A 24,715-nucleotide genomic window follows, 5' to 3' on the forward strand; every position below is an offset into this window, starting at 1 on the left:
GGTGACGCAGAGCAGGAAGGGGCAAGATTAAGATCTTCGCAGGCTCCAAGCTCTCGGAGGGGCGTGGCGCTTTCCCACGGCCCTCCAAACCGTGGGACCCGCGGCTTACATGCGTGGAGACCCTCAGATAGCTTCCCCCGAAATTCTCCCACTGTAGATCAGAAGCTGAAGCTCCCTTGTCTGTCCCGCTGCCTGAAGCCCGGTTCCATCCATGCTGCCTCTTCCCGGGGCAGCTGGGGCAGTGGGGGTGGAGGGGAAGCCGTCACCACCGTCACCACTGTCACCACAGTCACCATCGTCACCACCGCCGGAGCCAAGACCCCGCCCTGTCCCCCGCAAGCAGTGGCCAGGGAGCCAAGGAAGGGCAGGAGCCGGGAGGAAAGGAACAGTGAGCCTTTTTATTGTGCATTAATTCACTTGGTATTAACAATTCCACACAATATTCAAACACTGCAGGAAAGTGGGTGTGGCACACCTGGAATTTTTTAAAAATCAGAAATAAAAACCACTGGACATCCAAACGCAAATGGGGTAGAACCCACTAGAACCACAGAGTGCTTTCTGAGAACCGGGAACCGGTCTTTACAATGTTTGGCAATGGTCTCCGAGGACAGAGGAGGAAACGGGGCGGGGGTGGGGGGAGGGGGGGAGTGGTGTCGACATATGGCTTCTTTTCAGGGGGGCCCCGCGGCAGGTTCTTGAAGGACGAGCGACCTGTGGTGGCCTCACCGGGGCCCGGAAACTGCCCCTGGTCACTCATGCTTGGGGCGGGGGTCTGCTGGCCTTTTCCTGCCCGCCCGGGGCTCGAGATGGATGAGCTGCCTGGAGGCCCAGCGACGACAGGACAGGGTGGCCGGGACATCAAAGGAAGAAAGAGCACCTTCTGCATCCCCATCCGTCCAAGGGGGCTGGAGGTCACAACCGAGTCACTTAATTCTTGGCCTGGGGGGTGACCTTTAGGGAGGATGGGGGAGGGGCTGGGCCGGGCCAGGCCCACAGGAAACACCGCAGCCCGCAGACAGAAACCCTGCGTCGCCCAGCACTGCCTTTTTTGGGTGCCTGTGTCCTTAATTCCCCCGGGATGTGGTTGAGAGGCGCCGGTTTCCCCAAGGCCCGCGCTGCCACTGCCAGCTCCCAGCCTTGCAGGGCACTTACAGTCCCCCGAACGCCCTGAAAACCATGGTTTCACGCTGACACTTGCACCAGGAAAGCACAAGCAGAACGCACTGTCGTGTGTGCCCTGATGCTTCAGGCCTATGCTGGGGACCATGATGTTGAAGAAGAAAAAAAAAGGAAAAGAGCGCCTTTTCCTCCGCTGGAAAGAAACCCACGGTGGGGCTTTTGCCCACTGCCACCTCCCTGGGCTCCGAGGCCGAGGGCACCTGGGGAGGCAGTGGGGCAGGTGTGGCCGTGGGGCGGGGCTGGGGGATGGTGGTCCTCCCCCTCTCTGGGCCTCGGTTTACCCAGACCGCTGGGTCCCTGGGGTCTTGACTCGGGGCCTCGGCCCCGTGCGATTTTGCTTCAGGGCTTGCGGGGGTGGGGCGGGGCGGTCATCGGCCGGCTGAGCCCGGAGCTAGCGATGGGGCTGCCAAACTCGGGTCCCTCCACCCCGTCGACCAGGGGTCCTGGGCTTAGCTTCCCGCTGGCTTCTCCGGGGTCACTCGGCGGGGACACGCGGTGAGGATAGGCTTGGCACAGCTGGCAGGGCAGGGGCCCGAGAGAGAGGGCAGGCCTAGGCCCGGGGACCTGTGACCTCAGCACCAGGACCCCTTGTCCTCTTCGGGGCCTGGCAGCGGGAGGCCGGGACAGTAGCGGCGCAGGAGGACGGCCGGGTGTGCGCAGACCGAGCTCAGGCTGAAGGGATTAAGGCTTCTGTCCCGGAGCAAAGGGTGACCAGTCGGCAGATGGCTGGTGGGCTGTCCTCGCCGGCAGACTCGCTCTGCCAGCTGCCCCTCTGACCCTCGGGCTAAGCCCCGCTGTGCCCTGGCTTCCCCAACCCCCAGCCGTGGGGTGTGCCCCGGGTTTCTGGAACAGGCTTTGTTCTGTCCTGCTGTGCTGCCAGGCGTGGGCAGGCCAGGCGCCCCTGGGCCGCTGGCTGCCTGCGCAGTGTACGGGGGTAGCAGCGTGGGGTGGGGGGCTTTGTGGCTTCCCCCCTCCACCTGCAGGGGCGGGGGAGCGGGCTCCCCGAGGCCCCAGGTGCTCCCGGACCGGCCGGAGAGAGCTGGGTGCTGGGGAGAAGCTCGGCCCTGGGTCTGCACCCCGCGGGAGCCGGCCATGGGGGTGCCGGGCAACCCGCCAGCCTTCGCAGCTGTGCACGGTCTGAGCCCCACGGGCGCGAGGGGAGGAGAGGTGTTGGGAGAGGAGCTCAAGGCTCCGGGTCCCACCTGCCCAGGGCCCTCCTGCTCGGGGGGCCTGGGATCCTGACTTCCCACCCCGCCCCCGCAGGGCCGCACGGGCAGGTGGGCCACCGGGGATCAGGCCGCCGCAAGCAGGTGTGCATCTGACCCGTCCTTCTGCCTCCACCTCTTTAAATGTTTTTGTCGTAACAGAGGAAACAGCAATTTTAAGAGAGCCCCCCAGCCCGCCCTCACCATCAACTACAGGACACCTTACAGATGCTCCGGGCGGCCGGGTGTGAGCGCGGAGGGGAGCACTGCTGGTGCCGCTCCATTTCTGGGCAAAGGATCCCATCTCCAGGGGCCTCTGCAGCTACTTCCAGACAATTTCACACCTATCTTTTTTTTTTTTTTTTTTGGCCGGCCGCCCGCCCGGCTTGCGGGATCTTAGTCTTAGTTCCCCGGGATCGAAACCGTGCCCCCTGCAGTGGAAGCGCGGAGTCGTAACTACTGGACCACCAGGGAATTCCCTCGCACCTTTCTATACCCCGAAGCACCAGGGGGCCCCGGGCTGGCCCCCCCAGGCTGCATTTCTGCCTGAAAAATGACCATGGAGATGCAGAAAGTGGAAAAAAACAGAACAAAACACGGAAGAGCCAAATATGACCACAGCCTCTAACTGCCCACGCTGATGTCTCGTGCTTAAAACTAAAGAAAACACAGCTGGCCGTTGCAGTGACCAGAGCCATGGGCTGAAAATCCGTTTCTGGGATGGGCGGGGTCCCCAGGAAAGGGAGGGGGCCTCAGCATGGCTGTCGGATGACACATGCCACACAAAAGCCACACAGCTGGGTGACCCTAGGTGACAGGGGTGCGTTTCACAGGCAAAGCCCCCCTCCCAGCCCCTAAAATCCACGTGTGCATTGTCACACAACCCAGCTTAGCTACAGGTTCAGCCAATGACACCCGATTTTAGCGGTATGGAATTACAAGGCTTTAAATGAAAAGGAGAAAAATTTCTGAAAAAAGTTCATTATGTCCCTCCTCCCAACTCCACCCAATTTTTCTCCACTTAACACACCCTGGCCAAAAGCATCACATCATCAACCTGGCTGAAGTCCTCACAAATGGCCAACTGTGTGAGACTTGCCACCCGGCCGGGTCACCCACGCCAGCGGCTAATTCACCCACCTCCTTCCCGTCTCCCCACCCAGCTCGGCTCTAGACCATGACTCAAATGGCAACGCAGTTTTCAAAAATCGTTACCACATCGCTTGGGCATTTCAGCTATTCCCCATCAGAAGTGGTGGTGGAGCCCGGCCCCTGACAGGGCTGTGATGTTGGGTCTGAAAATCCATCTGAACCCAGAGGATACATTTTACCCCACCTGGGTGATGGCAAGTTTTTGCATTTTTTTTGGAATTAATAGTTTTGCTTGACTGTGTACTGAATAATGCCCTGGCTGGGGGAGGGGGGGTCGGGGAGGAGCCTAGCAAGAGGGAAGATAGAGCTATAGGATAATACAAGGCTTCTTGTCCTTAAAGGGGTTCTCCGAGGCGGGGACTCCCACCAGCAGGGGGTCGTTCCGGGCGTGCTGCTCACAGTAGCTCATGAGTTCGGAGGAGGCTTTGGAGACCTGTGTGTGGGCACAAGGACAAGAGAGGAAAGATAAGAAGGGGCCGAAGCACCGTGTCCACAGCAGCACGACTCACAGCAGCCGAAAGGTGGAGATAACCCCAGCGCCCATCACCTGAAGACACACACCGTGTCCCTCCACACACGGGAACATCACGCAGCCACAAAAAGGAGGAAAGCCCTGACACCTGCTACCACGTGGACGGACCTTGAGAACATGATGCTCAGTGAGAGAAGCCAGACACAGAAGGACACACAGTGTGTGATTCCATTGATGGGAAATGTCCAGAACAGGCTGATCCACAGACACAGAGCGCAGTTGTCAGGGGCTGGGGAGTGACTGCTCATGGGGATGGGCCTCCTTTTGGGGTGATGGAATATTCTGGAATTAGGTAGTGGTGCATTAGGTTGCACAACAATGTCAATGTACTAAGTATCACTAATGGTAAATTTTATGTTACGTATATGTATTTTACCAGAAATTTAAGATTAAATAAGAAGCAGAAGAACTGAACCTTCTCCAGAGGGGGCTGTGTGGAGTTTGAAGGGAAGGGTCAGGGGAGGAATCACTCTAAGAAAGGACCTGACGGGGAGAGCCCTGCAGGTGCATCGCCCGAGAGGCGGGACAAGGCCTTCGGCATTTGATTCTTGTGCCGTCTGAGCCGTCGGGGTCTCGGTGACCATGGTGAGGGGGCTGACACTTAGGACCCCCTGCGTCAGGGTCTCCAAAAGAGGAGTGAGGAGATGCAGCGAGGGCCCACTGCAGCCCTGGGGGAAGCTGACGTGGGTAAAGTGGTGCCTAGTGTCCCGGGGGGGCCCACCCTGCTGGCAGCACCGCGGCTGCGCTGTGGGACCCGGGGGGCCCCTCGAGTCCCGGGCGCATCTCTGCGGCCTTGACCCCTCGGCAGTCCCCTTTCCACCAGGAAGAGCGGCGGGCAGGGAAAGTCTGCGGAGGGTCTTCTGCGCCCCAGAGCTGCCGCCCCGGGCGTCAGGGCCCCGGGCTCGGATTCCACTGCTCCGCCTGGAAGACAAGCCCCCCGGGGCCCCTGGATGCTGCACGCCCTCCGCTCGCCTCGCCGGCCTCTCACTCAGGCCGGCCCTGCGCTCCCGGTCGCCGTCTTGGGGCCGCAAAACCTCAGGCGGGACGGGAGGGAGACCGGTCACGCCCGACTCTGCTCCTCCCCACGTTCAAAGGCCGCCCGCGGAGGAGCCCTCCCGACATCAAACGGGCGGGTGAGTCAGCGGCCTCCGCCAGGGCCGGGGCTGGCTCGGCGCTGAGAGGAAACCACTTCAACCGGGGCTGCTCTGCCTTCAGCCCCAAGGAATGCTTTGAATGCTCAGAGTTCTGGAACATTCAGACGCCTCGTGGGAGGCACCCCCCACGACACCACCCGGGGGGTGCGGCAGCCTCCCTCCTACCTGGATGGGCTGGAGGTGCAAGGCGACCACAGGGGTTGGCCCCATGGCCACATGGGGTCGCGTGTCTGCACTGCCGGGCCATCCGTTCCTAACCCGCGACCAGCAGTGACTGGGGGATGACCGTGCTGAGGGAAGCAAGGCCTGAACAGATGCGTGGAGTAACGGCTGATTCCATGTGTCCGCTTAGCTAGGCCAGGTACCTGGCTGTGTGGCCAAAGGCCGGCCTAGATGTCTCTACGAAGGTCTTTTTAAGGTGAGATTAACATTTAAATCGATGGACTTTGAGGAAAACAGGTGACGCTCCATAATGTGGGTGGGCCGCATCTAATCAGCTGAAGGCCTTCAGAGAAAAGACTGAGGTCCCTCGAAGAGGAAGGAATTCTGCCTCCCGACAGCCTTCGGACTCAAGTTGCATCAGCTCTTCCCTGGGTCTCCAGCCTGTGGTTCAGCCCTGTCAACCTGAGACCTGCCAGCCCCATGACTGCGTGAGCCAATGCCTAAAAGTACCTCTCGTGCTCCCTCTCTGTCTCTAATATATAGTCATATATCCCTGACTAATCCAGTGGGTAGCTGGAGCACGGCTAATGTGGAAGCATAAATGACCCGTGTCTTCCCTGGATGGAGACTCCCTGGTCCTCACCCAGCCACCCACAAGCTGGGGTCTGCGGCAGGAATCAGCTTCTCAGAGGTGGCTCACCGTCCTTTGCAAAGTGGACATGGGTTTGGTGAGAGGATGATTTCAAAAAGTGTCAGACAGCTTTCTCGTGTAGGAGGCCATGACTAGCCCGTTGGTCTATATCCTTTGAAAGCCCTGGATGTCATCCTGATGTCCACTCGTGGACTTAAGATTCAGCTATATAAACAAATACGGTCCCTCCACACACGGGCGCATCAGTCAACCAAACAAAGGAGTGAAGCCCGGACACTCACTACAACGTGGACAGACCTTGAGGATGTGATGCTCAGTGAGAGAAGCCAGACACAGAAGGACACACAGTGTGAGATTCCATTGATGGGAAACGTCCAGAACAGGCAGATCCACAGACAGACAGTCGGTTCCTGGTTGTCAGGGGCTGGGGAGGGGATGTGGGGTGATTGCTAATGGGGACGGGCTTCTTTTTGGGGGTGATAGAATGTGCTGGAATTAGTCATGATGGTTGCACATTTTGAGTTCACCAAACGCCACTGAATTGCGCACTTTAAAAACGGTTAACTTTATGCAAATTAAAAAAAAAAAAAAAAAAAAGCCCGCAGAGCTGACTGCCCAATTATGCACTATCTTATTTTGCTTTGCATGTTCCTGGCCCCCGATGGGTTAAGCGTTTGCGAGGAGGAACTGCTTGTCCTTTTTCTTTTTTTAGCTAAAAATCAAACATGCTTATTTCAAAAAATGTAATCAACGCAGAAGTGGCGAAAGTAAACAGTGAAAGGCCCTGTGTCCTCTCTTCCCTGGGGCCAGGCCTCTGACTTCTCTTTGCATCTGTCACAACAGGGGAGCTGGACAGAGCTCTGAGGATGAGGGGATAGAAGAGAAAGTGACTGTCTCACGCTGACCCTTTTGGAGGGGCCTGATTTGGCCTTCTCTGGGGCCGTCCGGGGACGGACCCCAAGGGCTGGGGCAGGCTCACAGCAGTACTCGAGGCCTGCCTCTGGTCCCACTCTGTTTATAAAGCATGCTGGCACATCAATCGTCACAACAACCCATGATGTAGGTTTACATCAGCTGTGTCTTTCTGCTGAGGAAACTGAGGCTCAGAGAGGCTGAGTGGCCCAAGGTCACACAGTTAGAGGCAGAGCCGAGTGCAAAGCCCTGCCGTCCTGCTAGCCTCCGTGCCCACCGTTTGCTGAGGGCGTGCCCGGGGGTCTCTCCCCTGCTCACCTTGATGCGCTCGATCCCGGCTTCGATGCGGAGCTGTTCCACCAGCTTCCGAGCCTGGGCTATGTTGTTAGTGGCTGACATTGTCTGCCATCAGCTCTGGGCCCCTGTCGTCCAGAGAGCTGTGGGGAGAAGCAGACAGACGTAAGCTGGCCCGTGACGCCCCAGGACTTCAGGTGGAGGACGTCGAGGAGGAATGCCCCACTTCCGGAAGCCTCATGGGGCCCGGCAGCCCCGCCACCCTGCAGCCACGACGCCTGTGTCCCTGGGTCACGGTGAGAGGCCCGGCCAAGCACATCTTCTCCTACAGTCCCCTCCTGCGGCCGGTCGGGGGTAAGTGCTCACTGGACATGACCACTGAGGGTCCCAGGAGAGCTCATAAAACCATTGCATCGGCTCCTGGTTGGCTCGGAATGAGGGGAGTTTTCTCTGATTCCCACTCCTGCATTGGGACCCCTCCCCCCATACTGTTGGCACTGGGGCCGATCATTCTCTCTTGGGGGCCGTCCTGGGCCCTGTGGGGTGTCGAGCAGCCTCCCTGGCCTCCACCCACTTGATGCCAGGAGCACCCCCAGTGTGACAACCACAGATGTCCCCAGACATGACCCAGTGTCCTCTGGGGGCAGAGTCGCCCAGGGGCGAGACCCCTGGCTCTGGACCAAGGCAGATCACGTGGGAAGCCTGCACCCGTGGGTCCTGGGTACCCCACCCCTTCTCTGCAGGGCCTGGGCCTGTTTCCTTCCTTCATTTGGTCAGTTGTCCAGCAAATTAAAATTTAATTAAATTTAAAATGTTGCGATGCCCATAGATTCACATGCATTTGTAGAAAACAGTAGAGACAGCCCGTGTACCCGCTGCCTGGTTTCCCCCAGCGACGGCATCTTGCAAAGCTGTAGTGACGTCATAACCAGGATGCTGACATTGACACAGGGGAGATGGGGGGCACTTCCACCCCAGGGTCCTCATGCCTCCCTTCAGGGGCCACAGCCAGGTGGCCAGGCCGTGGCTATGTTCACCTTTTATACTTTAGTACCATGGCCTTGAGAATGCTGTTTATTTATTTATTTATTTTAGGTTGCAATAGGCTATAACTTAGTTTATTATGAATAAAATGTGTAGCACATCATACATTTCTACCCCACAAATTCAGTGTTAGAAGAATTCCAACACGACAGAGCTTAGACTTGGCAAGAACAATGCAATAGACAGAGTAAGGCCACTTAAACAGGAAATGGCTTGTATAAGTAAAATTAACACAGACATCTTCTAGGTATGATTTGGTCTATAACTGGGCAGGATTAAGACAAATGCCATTCAACTTCAGTTAAAAAGTCAAAGTTTCACTGTTGTTCAAATAAAAAGTCAAAGCACGCAATGTAGAAAAAAAATGATAAAACCATCTTAACCTGACTTACATCACATCCATATTCAATGAATTATGAGAATGCTATTTATTTATTTATTTTTTCAATATTTATTCATTTGGCTGCGCCAGGTCTTAGTTGAGGCATGTGGGATCTAGTTCCCCGACCAGGGATCGAACCTGGGCCCCCCTGCATTGGGAGCGCAGAGTCTTAGCCACTGGACCACCAGGGAAGTCCGGAGAATGCTGTTTAAATGGAACCACTCGGTAAGGAGCCTTTCGGGATTGGCTGTTTTTTCCCACTCGACCTAATTATCCGGAGATCCACCCCTGCGGCTGTGCTTATCAACAGTTCATTCCTTTGCAGTAAAGGTCCACAGTGTGGAGGTGCCCCTTAACCCTTTGCCTGTCCGAGAACACCTGGGCCGGCTCCCGGTTCTGGCTGTGTCAGCAACAGAGCTGCCACAGGCGTCCGTGTGCAGGCTTCTGAGTGAATATAAGCCTTTATTTCTCAGGGATAAATGCTGAGGAGTGCGACTGCTTGTTTAATTTTTTAAGAGAACACCGGCCTGTTTTCCAGAGTGGCTACACAATTTTACACTCCCACCAGCCACGTACGAGTGATGTAAATTTATTTTTTATAATTCAGTCATGCAAAATTTTTCTGTCCCTTAAGGTGGTGAAAATTCTACTTTTCCCATCCAATCTACATTTAGTGAGCCCTGGGATAGTGGTTCTCAACTGGGGCCATCCTGCCCCCAGGGGACACTGGGTGATGTCTGGGGACATTCGTGGTTTTCAGAACCTGGGATGTTGCTCAACACCCCCCCCCCCAACCCCAGTGCCCAGGGCGGCCCCCCACAGAGGATGGCCCGGCCCCAAATGACGATAACGCCAAGGCTGAGAAATCGAGTCTGATCCTTGCTCACACTGGACACCAGGATAAATCCCCGATGGTCAGCCAGTGTAAACCAGGGGGGCCCCCAGCATCTGTATCACCTCCTCTCCCTCCCACTCAGGTGTGGATTTAAATGTGTGCAGCATCCCAGGACCTCAGAGGTCACATTGTCCTGGGGGGGGGGAGATCCATGGAATCCCTAACCCAGGGGTTTCACCTGGGGAGATCCTGTCCTCAGGGGACACTGGGCGACACCTGCGGACGTCTGTGGTCGTCAAGACAGGGAGAGGGGCTCCTGGCATTGAGATGGGATCAGAGAACGACCTGGCCCCAGTGTGCGCGTGGCCTGGGTTGAGGACGCTCCCAGTGGGTCCACGCAGTGTTCGTTTGGGATGGTGGGGTGCAGAGCCCAGGTTCAGGAGTCCTGGGGAGCTGCCTGACTGGGCTGGCGTTTACCCAGGTCTTTCAGTAGCAACGTGTGCTTCTGTCATCATACACTGTACCTCTGTCTGTTTCCCAGAGGGGCAGCTGCAGAAAAGTAAAGGCAGAGTTCAGGTTCTCAAAAAGTTTCCCTTTTGGCAATAAACAGAAACGGACCGTGGACGTGCATGTCTCGGATGGCCCTCCAGGGAATCGCGCGGACTGAAAAGGCCAGTCCCCAGAGCCACATGCTGTGCGGTTCCATGTACAGAACATCCCCGAGACCACAAGGTCGTGGAGATGGAGGAGAGGTTCGTGGTTGCAGGGGGGCGGCGGCCTGGGGAGGGGTCTGGGTAGACAGGCGGACACGGGGTCCTCATGCTGTGTGAAGTGCTGGAGATCTAGACTGTGTGTGTGTGTGCGGTTCACGTGTCTGCACAGGGGATAAACTTGCAAAGATCCTAATATACACACACAAGTAAAACTGCAGGAATCTGTGTTCGGTAGGTGATGTAGGGACTTTCTCTCTGTGATCTGGTACAACTGCGTGTGAATCTACAGTGATCTCCATCCAAGTTCCATTAAAAAAAAAAAAATCCCTTCCACACTGCTGGCTGCCTGCCTTCCCGCCAGACACCCAGGCCCCTTTCTGGGTCAGAAAAGGCCCGAGTGTGTCTGCTCTGGGCGTACAGGACCCACGTGTGGGCTTCCAGAGGGCTCTGATTCAGCAGAGAGCTTCAAAGCGGCCACAAAACATCCAATTCAGGGAAAACCGCCCTTGGTTCGACTTAAAAATACCTAAATTACTCAGCGCTAAATATAGACGCTGACAGAGAACAAATGGGGTGGCTTCACAGCATGTTTTCCTTGGAAGGCCGGGGAGTCCTGCTCAGCACCCACACTCAGAGTGTCCACCAGGACCCTAGGAGGCCCGGCCACCCCGTGGGCACCCCAAACCGTGGCCTCCCTCGTCAGCTCTAAGCCCGTCAGCGCTGCTGGCTTTCTGTTCCGGGCACGATGCCCTGAGAGGCTCCCTCCAGGCTGGGTTATAACCTGGACCCCCCGGGACGGCCGGAGGGGGCTGCATTGGGGATGTGTGTGTGCTTGTGTGTCTGCATGCACGCGTGTGTGTGCATTTGTTTACATGCACGTGCATGTGTGAGCCTGCATGTGTGTGCATGCATGTGTGTCAGTGTGTATCTGTGTGTGCGCACGTGTGCGTGTGCATTTGTTTACATGCACGTGCATGTGTGAGCCTGCATGCGTGTGCATGCATGTGTGTCAGTGTGTATCTGTGTGTGTGCACGTGTGCGTGTGCACGAGCAGCTGAGACCAGACATGGTTGCATCACGGCAGCCCAGACAGCAGACCGAAGTCCTGGTCCTGGCGGTGTCACGGCCAGTCACTGCCTCACCGCGTGCCCCCGGGGTTAGGTCAACTCCCGCAGGACAGGCAGTGGCCGTGAGTCAGCCCGGGAACATTCCTCACCAGCTGCCTCCCTGCCAGAGACACGTGATGGCCCCAGGCACCCGACCTGGCCGGGCCTGCCTGGCCCCTGGCGCCTTGGAAGGCCCTGGAAGCCGGGCAGGGCCTTGGGAAGCAGGAGGGAGGGGTGAGGCGGTTGGAGCTGCAGGTAGCGGTCAGATTCCGCCTGGGGAGAGGCCGGTTCTAGCCTGGCGAGGCTGGGGGCATGACTTGGGGTGAGGTTTGCCTAAAAATAGAAACTTAACAGACGACAGCAGGCCCTGGCTGGCCTCCCAGTAAAGGGCTAGGAAGTCACCAGGGTCAGGCTGGATCCCACAGAAGCATCGCGGGCGCGTGGCTGCAAGGCAAAAGGACCGTGAAGGCCCCGAGCACGCCAGGATGCCTTGTGAGGCTGCGCTGATTACAGAGGGAGGGTCGTCACCGGACTGTTACAGACCTGAGCCCAGAGGCCAGGCTCAAATGCACGTGAGGATTAAACACAACTGGGGGAGGGTGGTGTTTCTCGATGGCGAGCTGGGGGATGGCAGGATGGGGGACACCGAGTTAGAACAGGGTCCCTCCCCCAAGGCCCTGCTGACACTGGGACCAGGTCACTCTCGGTGGGGGCCCGTCCCGGGCGCTGCGGGGTGCGGAGCAGCCTCCCTGGACCCACCCACTCGATGCCAGGAGGCCCCCAGTCGTGACAGCCACAGACGTCCCCAGACATGGCCCCGTGTGGCCCAGGGGCAGGGCCACCTCCCCCGGGGTTGGACGGGGGAAACCTCTGGGTTATATTAGGCCTCATTTTCCCAACCAAAGAGATTCCATATAGAAAGTCATAGAATGGGGACTTCCCTGGCGGTCCAGCGGTTGAGACTCTGCGCTTCCACTGCAGGGGGCACAGGTTCAATCCCTGGTTGGGGAACTAAGATCCCACATGCCGTGCGGCGTGGCCAAAAAGTAAAAAAACAAAACAAGTCATCGGATGAAAAAGAAAATACACACAGATTAGTGAAAATGTACAGAATGCTGATTTTCTGTTTCAGAGAATTTACCTCCTAGCAACTGAAGCAACAGAACGAGTGGAGAAGATTAACAGCTATGATTGTATACAACTATTCAGAACTTCTTCACGGCAAACCGATAAAACTAAAACCCAAGACCAGAGACCTAGGAAAAATCATGGCAACGATACACTGGAAAGCAACCTCTTTGTCATGTTAATAATACCTTAGCTGGGTATTTTTTATCTGGAAAGGACTCACTCGAGGAATTCATGTGAAAAGTAATTTAACCGGTAAAACACAAAGTGAACAAAGCGTGGCCTCATCAGCAATCGAGGAAAGTAGGCTGGCGGGATCATGGGCTGCCAGCACTTCATTTACCCAGGACACCAGGAAGGCTGCAGGAAGAGTGACACCTGACGCAGGTAGGGATATGCTCGTCCCCGACTCTCTGGTATTGTCGGCCAATCTCAGCCTCGTAAACTGGACATCAGGAGCTACGAGGCTGTCCTCTCAAATCCCTTGCTGGGGCATTTATCCCGAGGGAACAAAAATCAAGAGAAATAAAAAGCTACATATAGAAAGGTGTTTACAACGGTGTTATTTATAATAGTGCAAAATTGAATGAAACCATGTGTCCTGCAACGGGGGAATGGCTAATTCAGAGGGGTGTTTTCCTAGTGGAGCAACTGTTATAAATGGTACCCAAAGATGGGCAGCCCAGAGGAGGTGTTTCATGAAAAAACAGGGAGATGGATAAAGTGAGGATGTGTGGCTATTTACCACTGTATTAAAACATATGTGGATAAAGGCAGAAGGGGAACCTCAAATTGACAGTCTGGTTAGTCATTGTTTTTATGATTTCCTTTAATGAAATGGTTTCCATTAAGGTACAACTTGCATCCAGTAAAATCCGTGCTTTGGGGCATGCAGTCGATGAGAACTTAGAAACGCATACAGCCCTGTAGCCAGTACCAATTGTGAGTAAAGCCGTGGTGAACATTCATGTCCAGGTTTTTGTGGGAACCTAAGTTTCTGTTTCTCCCGGGGAAATGCCTGGGCATGGGATTTCTGGCTCCTAGGACAGGTGTATGTTTAACTTTACAGGCTAAACATTTTCAAACAGTTTCCAAAGTCACTGCGCTGTTTTGTATTTTGAAATAATCACAGACTGACAGGCAGTTGCAAAAATTGTACAGGGTGCCATGCACCCTTTTCCCCGATTCCCCCGATGGTGACATCTGCTGTGACTGTGGGACAATATCAAACTGGGACACTGCTGCTGGCCCGATGCTCACCGGGCTCAGGTTCTACCAGCCCTCCCACGACTCATATGTGTGCAGACGGGACGTTTGTCACCACTCACCCCTCCAGGAAGGTCTGGTCTAAACGTCGCCTGTCCTGGCCGCTATCCCTGACTGAGATCCAAGTCCCTTTCTCCTGCATCCCTCACCCAGCCAGGACACCTGCCTGCAGACCTGCCCCCACGCCACCGTGACCACCCCCATTGACATCTGTGTCTGGATCGTTCTCTGGGGCGCCGTCCTGAGCACTGTAGGGGTTTGAGCAGCATCCCTGGCCCCCACCCACTCAATGTCAGGAGCTCCCCCAGTTGTGACAGCCACAGATGTCCCCAGACATCGCCCAGTGTCCCCAGGGGGCAGAATCTAAGGCTTTTGTTGAACTCTCTTATCAGAAGAAACCCTGCAGCTAAAAGAGGTTCATTTAGGCAAAATGCAAAGAGTTTTTTGGAATTGAAATGGTCCAGTTTGAAGTGAGATGGTACTGAATGGAACAGAAGTTTGTTTCAAAGAGGGTTTAAATTTCTTAGCATCTGAGAATTCCCTGGAGGTCCAGTGGTTAGAACTCTGCGCTCTTACTACTGAGGGGGTGGGTTCAATCCCTGGTCAGGGAACTAAGATCCCACAAGCTGCTTGGCCTGGCCAGAAAAAAAAAAAAAAAAAAGAATTTCTTAGTATCCAACAACCTCTGTGGCTGGGAGAAGTCACACGGGGCCAGAGTTTCAGAGTTTCCCTCAAACTCAACCAAGAACACATTTGAAGGAGGAAAGAGCACAGCCCTGGGGGGAGAGAGGGGGAGGCAGAGGCCCTGTGGAAAGTGGCGGACCTGCATTCTGCCCCAGCTCCCAAAGCTGTGTGGTTTTGGGACAGTTACCTCCCCCCTCTGAGCTCCAGTGAGCTCTGCTCAATGCTCAGAGTGACACTCCCTCTCGGCACAGGGCCTGGCCAAGCTCCAGGTCCCCAAGTTCCTATGTTAGGGGACGGGGGCCCCAGAGGCTGGCAGCCACGGGGAGGGCCCTCCTTCAGGAACCTGTGGCAACTGCCACATATAAACACAGCTGCCGGGGAGGAGGGACGAGAGACGAGGTGCCTGGAGCTCCTCTGCATAGTGAGCGGGCACTGGCCGGTTTGCTGGAAGCTACTGCGAAATCTCCCTGCCCTGGGACTTTGCTGGCACCGTGGTGGCCACACCACTCATCTGCCCAGGGGCTGGGCGGGGCAGGGCATCACAAAGCCCACCTGGCCTGGGGGAAAGCGGGGCAGAGTCTGAAGTGGATTGTATTAAAACCAGGAGTGGAGGGACTTCCCTGGTGGCGCAGTGGTTAAGAATCCGCCTGCCAGTGCAGGGGACACAGGTTCGAGCCCTGGTCCGGGAAGATCCCACGTGCCGAGGAGCAACTAAGCCCGTGCGCCACAACTACTGAGCCTGCGCTCTAGAGCCCGTGAGCCACAACTACCGAGCCCGCAAGTCACAACTACGGAAGCCGGCATGCCTAGAGACCGTGCTCTTCAACAAGAGAAGCCACTGCAATGAGAAGCCTGTGCACCACAACGAAGAGTAGCCCCCGCTCACCGCAACTAGAGAAAGCCCATGCGCAGCAACAAAGACCCAACGCAGGCAAAAATAAATAAATAAATAAATAAATTTAAAAAAATAAATAAAAGCTGAGCATGGATCCCTTTCTGTCGTTCTGTGGCTCTAAGATCACGCTGATCTATTGATACATTCATGGCCTCCTCCTCAGCCACCTGGACTTTGGATTAAAACCCCTATCTGCAGATTTCACTCCAATGACGGTGGGCCAGCTCCTGTGGACGCTCTCCTGACGAGGGCAACTAGCAAAGCTTCATGGAATAGAGAAGCCTGAAGGCACTGGAGGGCTATTAAGATAGTGAAGGTTTCCATCCAGGATCTGGGGAGGATGGAAGCCCAGGAGTCTGGCTTTGGGGCTGCTTTTTACTGGGGTGGAGGGTTTGCTAAGAGGCCAAGTGGCTATTGCCCTCACAAGGCTAGGGGCTCAGAGGTTGAGATCCAGGGCCTCCTAGGGGGAGAGAGATTGGGGAACTCCCCCTTGGTATGAGCTGGGACAAAAGAGTCCTGCCTTCTAAGAAAAGGGTCCACAGGAGGCAGACAGGCCCTCACAGTGACTGTAGCTGAGTTCTGAATAACCTCAGTCCCTGATACTGGATTGAGGTGAACTTAGATTGCTAGCAGCCCTAGATGCTGGACAGAAGTAAAAATGGATCCTTTCTGGTGGAAAACAACATCATCTTAGGCTTCGAATTATTTCTACAAACAAGTCAGCAGTCACAATATCTAGCACACAATCAGAAATGACCAGGCATAAAAGAAGACAGGCACATGAACGAAAATCAGCAGAAATAACAGATTATACAAACAGGCTCCCAGGGGTTCGATACACTGGAATTTGCAGACTTTAAAATAACTACATTAATTATGTTAAATATGTGAGGTTGGAATTTTAGCAGCGAATTGGAAACTAAAGAAAAAGACTGAATGGATGTGTGGAAACTGACAATATCTGAAACGAACACAATGGAAGAAGCAGTATCATTAAAGGCAACCAAAGAGAAAATTAGTGAACTAGAAGATAGGAAATATCCAGAATGAAGCATGGACCACATGAGACAAGGTATAAGACACAGAGGATTCAGTAAGTTCTGACACACGTGTAATTGGAGCTCTGGAAGGAGGAGAGAGAGAAAGGGGCAGAAGCAATCTTGGAAGAGATAGTGATGGATAATTTCCCAAAACTGATTAAAAAAAAAAAAAGGACTCTAAGCCACAGATTCAAGAAGCCCTAGAACCTCAGGCAGGAAAAACATTTTAGAAATTGACAGAGAAATGACCAATGAGCACCTGAAAAGGTGCTCAATGATTAGTCATCAGGGCAAGTATAAAAGAAAACCATCGTGGGAGACTGCTTCACAGCCCTTAGAGTTGGCAAAAATCTAAAAGACCGACAATACCATGTATTGGGGAGGATGTAGAAACATCAGAATCTTCACACGTTACTGATGGGAGCATAGGATAGTACAACCACACTGGAAAGTGAGTTAGCAGACTCTTATAAGGCTAAACACATACTTAACCTATGACCCAGCAATTCCACTCCTAGGGATTTACCCAAGATACATAAAAACATATTTCCACAAAAGGACTTGTACAAGATGTTCATATATCTGTATTTGTAACAGCAAAAATTGGAAGTAAACCAAATGCCTGTCAACAGGAGGATGGATAAACAAACTGCAGTAATTCATACCATGGAATACTACTGCACAAGGGAAAGAAGAACCTACTGACAGATGAAGCCACATGTGGGACTCTCAAAGGGTGAAAGAAGACAGACATTAGAGGTGTTCTCTATCTCAACTGAGGTGTTAGTGTACACAGGTGTATAGACTTGTCAAAATTCATCAAACTACATATGTAAGATCTGTTCATTTTACTGAAAAGGAATTATACCTTAATAAAATCATTTCATTACAAAACAAACAAACATAATCTGCCAGAGGAAAAAGGACCAACAATTTCATGGATCCAGTGAAAATTCTAGACCTGGTGAAAATCAACTTCAAGAATTAGAGTAAAAATGAGACTCCCCTTGTGGCCCAGCGGTTGAGAATCCAATGCAGGGGACGCAGGTTTGATCCCTGGTTGTGGAACTAAGATCCCACGTGCCGTGAGGCAACTAAGCCCGAGCGCCACAACTAAAGAGCCCGTGTGCCACAACTAAGACCTGACACAGCCAAAAATAATTAATTAAAAAAAAAAAAAGAATTAGGGTAAAATAAAGACATTTTCAGACAAACAGGAAGACTCTGTCTCCAGCAGACCTGCCTTATTAAAGGTAAAATAAAAAGATATTGGAGAAAAATGACCCCAGATAGAAGGCGGGAAATGTAAGAAGATGCAAAAAACAAAACCAAACCAAAATGTTGAAGATGGGAAAGAACTTGATAAAATAATTCTAAAGTCCCCATGGAAAAATAAACAGGAAGTGGACAGCCCTGAAAACACACAAGAATCACAAGAGCCATCAATTCAATATTTACCTCCACCCAACAGAAGATGCTCTAAGGTTCTGCCTCGAAAATTGTATGATGCTATTTTAAATTATGCTAGTTTGGTTACTGGGTTTCAGGGATTGGAGTCCTCAGTACTACTTCAGGAGGTCACTCATTTGAATTGTGTGATTTTTACACACAGAAAAAAAAAAAATAAAGTCGGTATCTGAAAAAACATGTATACTTCTCCATCTGCTGCAACTGGTCCAAGGCCAGAGTGATGGGGACCAGGCCAGCTGTCCCTGGAGACTTCTCCTTGGTCCAGCCCTCAGCAGCCCCAGGCAGACTCCTGTGCCCTCTCCCCATCCCCAGCCAGGGGCGTCCACCCACCCCCTCCATCCCTCCTCCCAACAGCTGGAGTGACTTCTGAAAATGCACCTGAGTCTGTCCCTGCCCTACTCAGAAACCACCCGGGGCCCCTGTGGCCTCACAAACCAAGTACAAAGTCAAAGCTTGTCACTCACTTCCCTCTGCCAGGAATTCTTCCCCCACCCCCTATCCTGCCTGCTATGGACTGAATATTTTGTCCCCCACCCCCCCAAAATGCATGTTGAAGCCCTATTCGGTATCAAGAGGTGGGGCCTTTGGGAGGTGCCTAGGTCTTGAGGGTGGGGCCCTCGTGAATGGGATCGGTGCCCTCATAAGGGGCTGAAGGGACCAGAGTTCTCCTTTTCCACCATCTGACTCCATTCTCTGGGTGCGGGTCCCAAGGTAATGCAACGTGCCATCCTGGGCCTCCCTGTGTGGGTTCACATCTTGTGTGGGGACCTGCGTTACATCCAGGTGATTGGTACACCTGTCTGCCTGTCTCTCCCAAGACCTGGCAGTTCCTTGGGGACTGGGTTGATGTCTTTCTCTCAGGATGTCTTTCTCAGAAATATCTTTTACCCTGGCCCCCTGAATCACCTTTATCACAGTGTGACTTCTCTGCTTAAAACCATCGCAAGGTGAAATTTTAAAGAGAAACAAGACATTTCACATCAATGGATGCACACACCTTGTGTCCTTCTGTGTCTGGCTTCCTTCACTGAGCATCGTGTTCTCAAGGTCCATCCACGTTGTAGTGAGTGTCAGTGCTTCGCTCCTTTTCACGAGTAATATTTCACCGTGTGCATTTTTTTTAAATTTTTTATTTATTTATTTTTATTTATTTTTGGCTGTATTGGGTCTTCGTTTCTGTGCGAGGGCTTTCTCTAGCTGCGGCAAGCGGGGGCCACTCTTCATCGCGGTGCGCGGGCCTCTCACTATCGCGGCCTCTCTTGTTGCGGAGCACAGGCTCCAGACGCGCAGGCTCAGTAGTTGTGGCTCACGGGCCTAGTTGCTCCGCGGCATGTGGGATCTTCCCAGACCAGGGCTCGAACCCGTGTCCCCTGCATTGGCAGGCAGATTCTCAACCACTGCGCCACCAGGGAAGCCCTGGAATAACATTTTTAAGCAAACATTTTTTAAAAGAAAAGGAAGATAAAGAAAAGCCCTCATCTTGCTGTTGTTGAAGGGTAGCCATATATTTTCCTAATCAGGAGGAAAGTGGAAGATGGGAAAAATCAGTGGTTTGTTTGACTTGGACCAAGAAATATATAGGCTGTGTGTCTCTGGCTTGTGGACAAGAGCACTGGAGTGCCAAGCTTCATGTGTACTCTGCAGGTGACGGAGTGCATTCATAGTCTGTTACTGGGGAGGACCACGATGTTGGGCATCATGAAGGGACGTCTGCGCCCATTTTTTACAGATGAGGAGACCGAGGCTTGAAGACGTTCATATGTTAATAACCTTCCCCAGACCACGCAGCGGGTGGAGGTTGGGCCAGGGTTTGAATCTAATTCCCAAACCAGGGCTCACTGGGAGACCAGATCTAGGGGCAGTCGGGCGGGTCCCAGGACATAGCTCTGTCCCCCCTGCACCCAGAGGCAAGCTTCGGAGGGTGAGGGGCACGGCTTCTGCATCCTCCATGGCCCAGTGCATTTGGCAAAGGGTTCAGGCATACAGTGGTCCCAGGGCTGAGGGCCTCCACACACGGGGGATGGTGCCAGGACCCTCACACGGCTTCTTGCTTTGGAGAAGGACTGGGGCAGAACGCTGGGGACATCGGCAACACTGGGGCAGGCCTGTGTGGCCACCAGGGTCAGAGAAAACCCCGAGTGAGATGAAACAGCAGACTTCCAGCGTTGCGCCTCCCGTCTGGTGGTTTGTAAGTGATTCTGGGGCTCTTGGAGTCCTGGACACTTTTCCCCAAGGACTTGAGCAGACTGTCCTGCCAGCTTACGACAGGGCTGCACGTGTGTGCCTGGGAGACCTTCGCATCATCACCTCTGCACCCCGCAGAGGACCCCCCGCCAGGCCTTCGCAAGATCACGTTTCTGTCCCCTTGTTCCTGGTGAACGTCAGGGCTTGGCGTTTCCTGGCGGCCGAGCCTGCTTCCTTCCGCCTGGGCGAGTCAGACGGAGTAACGGGCGCTCTCTAAGGCGGCAGGACGGGCCCGGATGCAGGACCTCTAAGATGTCTTTTGGCCTCTGTGTCTTGCCAAGATACTTGGCGTGACTGTGTGTCCAGATCGCTCACGGCTGCGGGGCGGCGTGGGGGGGGGGGAATGCGTGGCAGATAGGTACCCGAGACCTCGTTGGGGGTGGGCGGGCTGAGCCTCGTGTCCTCATGGGCAAAGCCAAGAAGGAGACAGCAGGCCTGGGGGGGTGCCCAGCCTCTGCCGGAACCCTGGAGCTCCGAGCCCTGAGCAGCAGGGCTCAGGGGAAAGCGGATCAGGCACACACCCCGGGCATCTAGGGAAGCCCCAACCTGCCGGGCGTGTCTCTGGCAGGCAGACTCAGAGGCCGGAGAGAGCAGACGTGCTCCCCTGCTCAGCCTGTGATGCCATCTCCACCCTCAGAGGTGTTTTCCAGCAGCACAGGAAGCAGTGACAGCAAGACACAAAAATGCCAGCGATCCCCGTGAATTCCACGCATAGCTCTCATAGCTGGGAAGAGTGCCACTCCCAGCCCACGCGATACACTGACACGATACACTGACACCCGAGCCGCTGAGCAGCCGAGGCTGCTTTCTTACCAGAAGAGAAAGAATGGGATGCCACAGAGGCTTCTGAGAAAGTTGGCTGGTTGGGCTGCGTCAAGGGAAAAGAATGTGAAAAATGTGGCTGGCGAGGTGAGCAGGGCCTTCGAGGAGCGGCTCCTGGTTCTGGTGGCCCAAGAGGCGGTGCAGCCGGGGGGGTGGCCACTGGGGACCCCTCCCTGGCTGTGGGGACCCCTCCCTGGCTGTGGGGTCTGCCTGCGGCAGGCGGACACCCAGGCACAGTCCCGGCCCGGCTCTCAATTCTGTGCACTGAACGTGGACCTGCAGCCCTGGGGACTCAGTGTGAGATGAACTGCTCCCCTGGAAGCCGTAGCCGCAACTTCCAGAAGCAGCACGAGCTTATAGGCCTGGGATGAGGTGGGTTGGGAGCCCCTGGCTCTCAGAGACAGAGTGTCCTTCAAAGGCCACCTAATGTCCTGAGGAGGACAGACTAGTTCAGGGTCTGTCCCCTGGGCACTGCTGACACTGGTACCGTCCTGAGCACTGAGGGGTTTGAGTAGCATTCCTGCCCCCAACCACTTGATGCCAGAAGTCCCCCAGTCGTGACCACCACAGGTGTCCCCAGACATGGCCCCGTCTCCCCGGGGCGGCAGGACCGCCCCCTCAGTTGAGAAGTACTGGGTTAGAACCCCTCACAGCAATGCTTCTGCCCTGAATTTTACTGTTAAAGACAATAAGGAGAATCACAGGAAACAGGAATGAGGGTTTTCTTTTTGTTGTGTGGTGTTGGTTTCAGGGCCCATCCTGAGTCAGGGCTAACGTGCTTGATCTCACCTGTGGCCTGGAGTGACCCCCTGGGCCATGCACAGGAGGCCCTACCTCCTCTGGGGGGCCCACTTGCAATGACAAGGCATTTGTCACACCCGACCTTCACCAGCAATCTAGCAAGGGATCCTTGGGGCTGTACCCGCCTCTACGATGACCCCCAGTGACCTCGTACAATCCCCTCCCCTAGAGTGTGGGCAGGACCCGAGGATAGGAAGGGATTTAGCTCTGGGCCGGGCCGTGTCGTGTGGCACAGGTGACAGAGAGGGGACACCCTTGGTGGGCCTGCTCTAATCAGGGGAGTGAGTGTGAAAGGGATTCCTTGCAAGGGAGACCCTGTGTTGCTGGCTTTGAAGTCGGAGGTGGCCGGGTGGCAAGAAATGGGGGTGGCTGCAAGTAGGGGGGGGGACCCCCGCTGCTATAGCTGCAAGGAACCAAATTCTGGAACAATCTGAATGAGCTCCAGATGAGGCATTTCGACTGCAGCCTGGTGAGACCCTGAGCAGAGAGGGCAGCCACACCATGGCCCGACTGCCGACCTCCAGAACTGAGAGCTGGAAGCTGCTGGGTCTGTGACAGCTTGTTACGCAGCACGGATAGCTGATACGATGGCCAGGAGAGGCCCGAGTGGGGTCTCCTGACCATTGGGCCGGCTTCTTCCCAGCACTCTACATGCTAGATGCTGGCCATGGGGCCGGGGACAATTCCAGCTGGCACCCACTCCTTCCGCTAAGCGTGGACAGGACACTCATTCTCTTTTTTAACAGCCCTGAGATGCAGGTAAAGCATTAAAGCCAGAGGAGTTTCTGGCAGCTTCTCCATTAGCGGCCAACCTGCTCCCCGTGGTTCCTGCTCCCTGGGACATGAGTGCCACACGCATTTCATCCCCTGACGGCACAGGAAGTTGGCCTCAGTGACTCTCAGCCCAGAGAAAGCCTGCTGCTTCCAGGCGGTTCTGAAACCCTCCTCCACAGCCTCCTCATCCAGGCAGATGGGGCCTGTGTGGCCGGCGAGCTGGGTGAGTCAGAGCCCCAAGAAGGTGGCCTTGCAGAGGGAGGGGGGCGGCTGGCAGCGGGAGCCTGCGTCCCTGGCCTCGTCCCCAGCCCACAGAGCTCTGCTCTCGGGAGGGGAGGGGAAGGGAGGGGAGGCAGGCGGGAGGCAGTAATTCCTTGTCCTCAGAGAGAACAGAAACAGCCTTCATTTTGCTTTAAAACTTCCGGAACTGGTAGCTTTACAGCTCACCGAGCTTCTGAATTCTTTCCTCCCAGGGCCCGGCAGTCTGACCCCCATCCCCACCTGCCATTAAACAGGAAGAAACAAAACAACCCCCCGCCCCAAAACACAAACCTCCAGCCAGATTCGACAGGAGGACAAACGAGACCCGGGTGAGAAAGCAGGCTCTCCCCCACCCCGGGGATAACCGCCCCCCAGTACATGGTGTTCAGAAGAAGAGGAGGCGGGCTGCTGTGTTGAAAGAGGAAAAACAATCCCAAAGCAAAACAGAAAGGGATGAGGTTTGGGAGAACAGTCTCTGGGCTTCTTTGAAGAACAAACTGCCCTCCTGCAGGGCCCGGGGATCTGGCTGACCGAGGGCTGTGCCCACGTGCAGGTTGATTACCGTGCATTTCTTACACTCCTACTGTGTGCACGAGGCCTCGGACCTGCACGCCTCCAGGGGGTACCCTTGCACCAGTCATGGCATGGAAGCCCCTAGAACAGGGGGTCTCCATCAGGGGCGATGTCTAGGGCATCTCTGGTTGTCATGACTGGGGGGCTGGCTCCTGGTATTGAGGGGGTGGGACCAGGGAGGCTGCTCCACACCCCACTGTGCCAGGGACGCCGCCCCCCCAGAGAATGACCCGGCTCTGACGTCAGCAGTGCCGAGGTGGAGAGACCTGCTCTAGACCCTACAGAAACGTGCACACGCCATTAGAAAGTCAGAGGGAGCGGCAGGTGCCTCGCGGTGTCCCCAGCATCCGGGATGCGGTGGCCTCCTGGCCTCGCCCCTGGCTCCAAGCAGGGTCAGAGACAGAGGGGACCTGCGGAGGGCCACGGGCGCCACACTGGCATTTGGACTTTACTACGAGGGAGGAGACAAAACCTCTTTGACCCCCCAACAACCAGGAGCCGAGCGGACATCCCCGCCCGCCCCCAGCCAGGGCTGGCTCTGGGCTCCGGGATCTGGGCCTCCCTGCTGGGCCCGAGATTCTCCAGGGTCGAGGTCACCACCCTGGCCTGGCGTGGGGAGGGCTGGCCACGTGATGGCTTCTGTGACCTTGGGCGTCATGACCTTTGGTGGGACGTGGGGGCCCGTAAAAGACCAGCTGGGTCTTTGCCAGGCAGACGCTTCCCAGCAGGAGGCTTGCCCCGCCCCTCCCCCCCCCCCCACCCCAAGACCAGCGTCTTGTGACTCCCTGTCAGCCGGTCCTTTTATGCACAGGCTAAATCGGGTCCCTTGGCAGCTATATTTAGAAAAGGCTAGAAAAAGGGGAATGAATGAGGTGCCCACAAACGAGAGAAAAACAGAGCTGCAGGGCAAACGGCCGCCCTTGGCCCGAGCTGGGAGGTGGTCGGACAATGAGCCCCGGTGACAGAGGGTGATGGTGTGGCTGATGCGGGAGCAGAAGAAAGGGCCCTCTCTGTGCACCCGGAGGATGACTGCAGTCATGTGAGGGTGTGCAAGCCGGGCACTGGGCTGGGCCAGCACGCCGAGTGCCTGTGGAGGGTGTCACCCCCATTCTCGGCTTCCCGGCACTGAGGAAATGCCGTCACCCTGGCCCCGTGAGGGTGCAGCTTGGAGCCAAAGGGCAGGAGGCTGGGAGAGAGGGGAGGGCAGGTCCAGGCCTTCCCACCTGAGCCTGGACAAACTCCTACACATTCTGCAAAACCCCATGAAGTGTCACCCTCTCTGAGAAGCTCCTGGTCTGCTGTCCGTGCACAAGGCTGCACCAGAACCCCGTCTTGGGGTATACACAGCTCCCTGGACATTCCTTGGCATTGCATTTCCTGTGGCTGCTGTCACAAATTACCACAAATTTGGTGGCTTAAAAACATACACATT

The 24,715-nt window shown here is 55.2% G+C and overlaps 1 protein-coding gene across 1 annotated transcript in view; it reads right to left on the reverse strand.

Moving 5' to 3' along the window:
* Positions 1-378: 378 nt before the first annotated feature.
* The window catches only part of GNG7 (G protein subunit gamma 7), a 154,438-nt gene continuing 130,101 nt past the window's right edge, over positions 379-24,715 (reverse strand). The window contains exons 4-5 of the mRNA XM_082381594.1: positions 7,270-7,388; positions 379-3,972 (exon numbers count right to left, since the gene is read on the reverse strand). Of these exons, the coding sequence (XP_082237720.1) occupies positions 3,847-3,972; positions 7,270-7,350 (207 nt within the window). The 5' untranslated portion in view covers positions 7,351-7,388 and the 3' untranslated portion in view covers positions 379-3,846. The remainder of the gene's footprint in view (positions 3,973-7,269; positions 7,389-24,715) is intronic.

Source organism: Balaenoptera borealis, assembly GCF_965194805.1.
Source record: "Balaenoptera borealis genome assembly, chromosome: 2".
Lineage (NCBI taxonomy): Eukaryota > Metazoa > Chordata > Mammalia > Artiodactyla > Balaenopteridae > Balaenoptera > Balaenoptera borealis.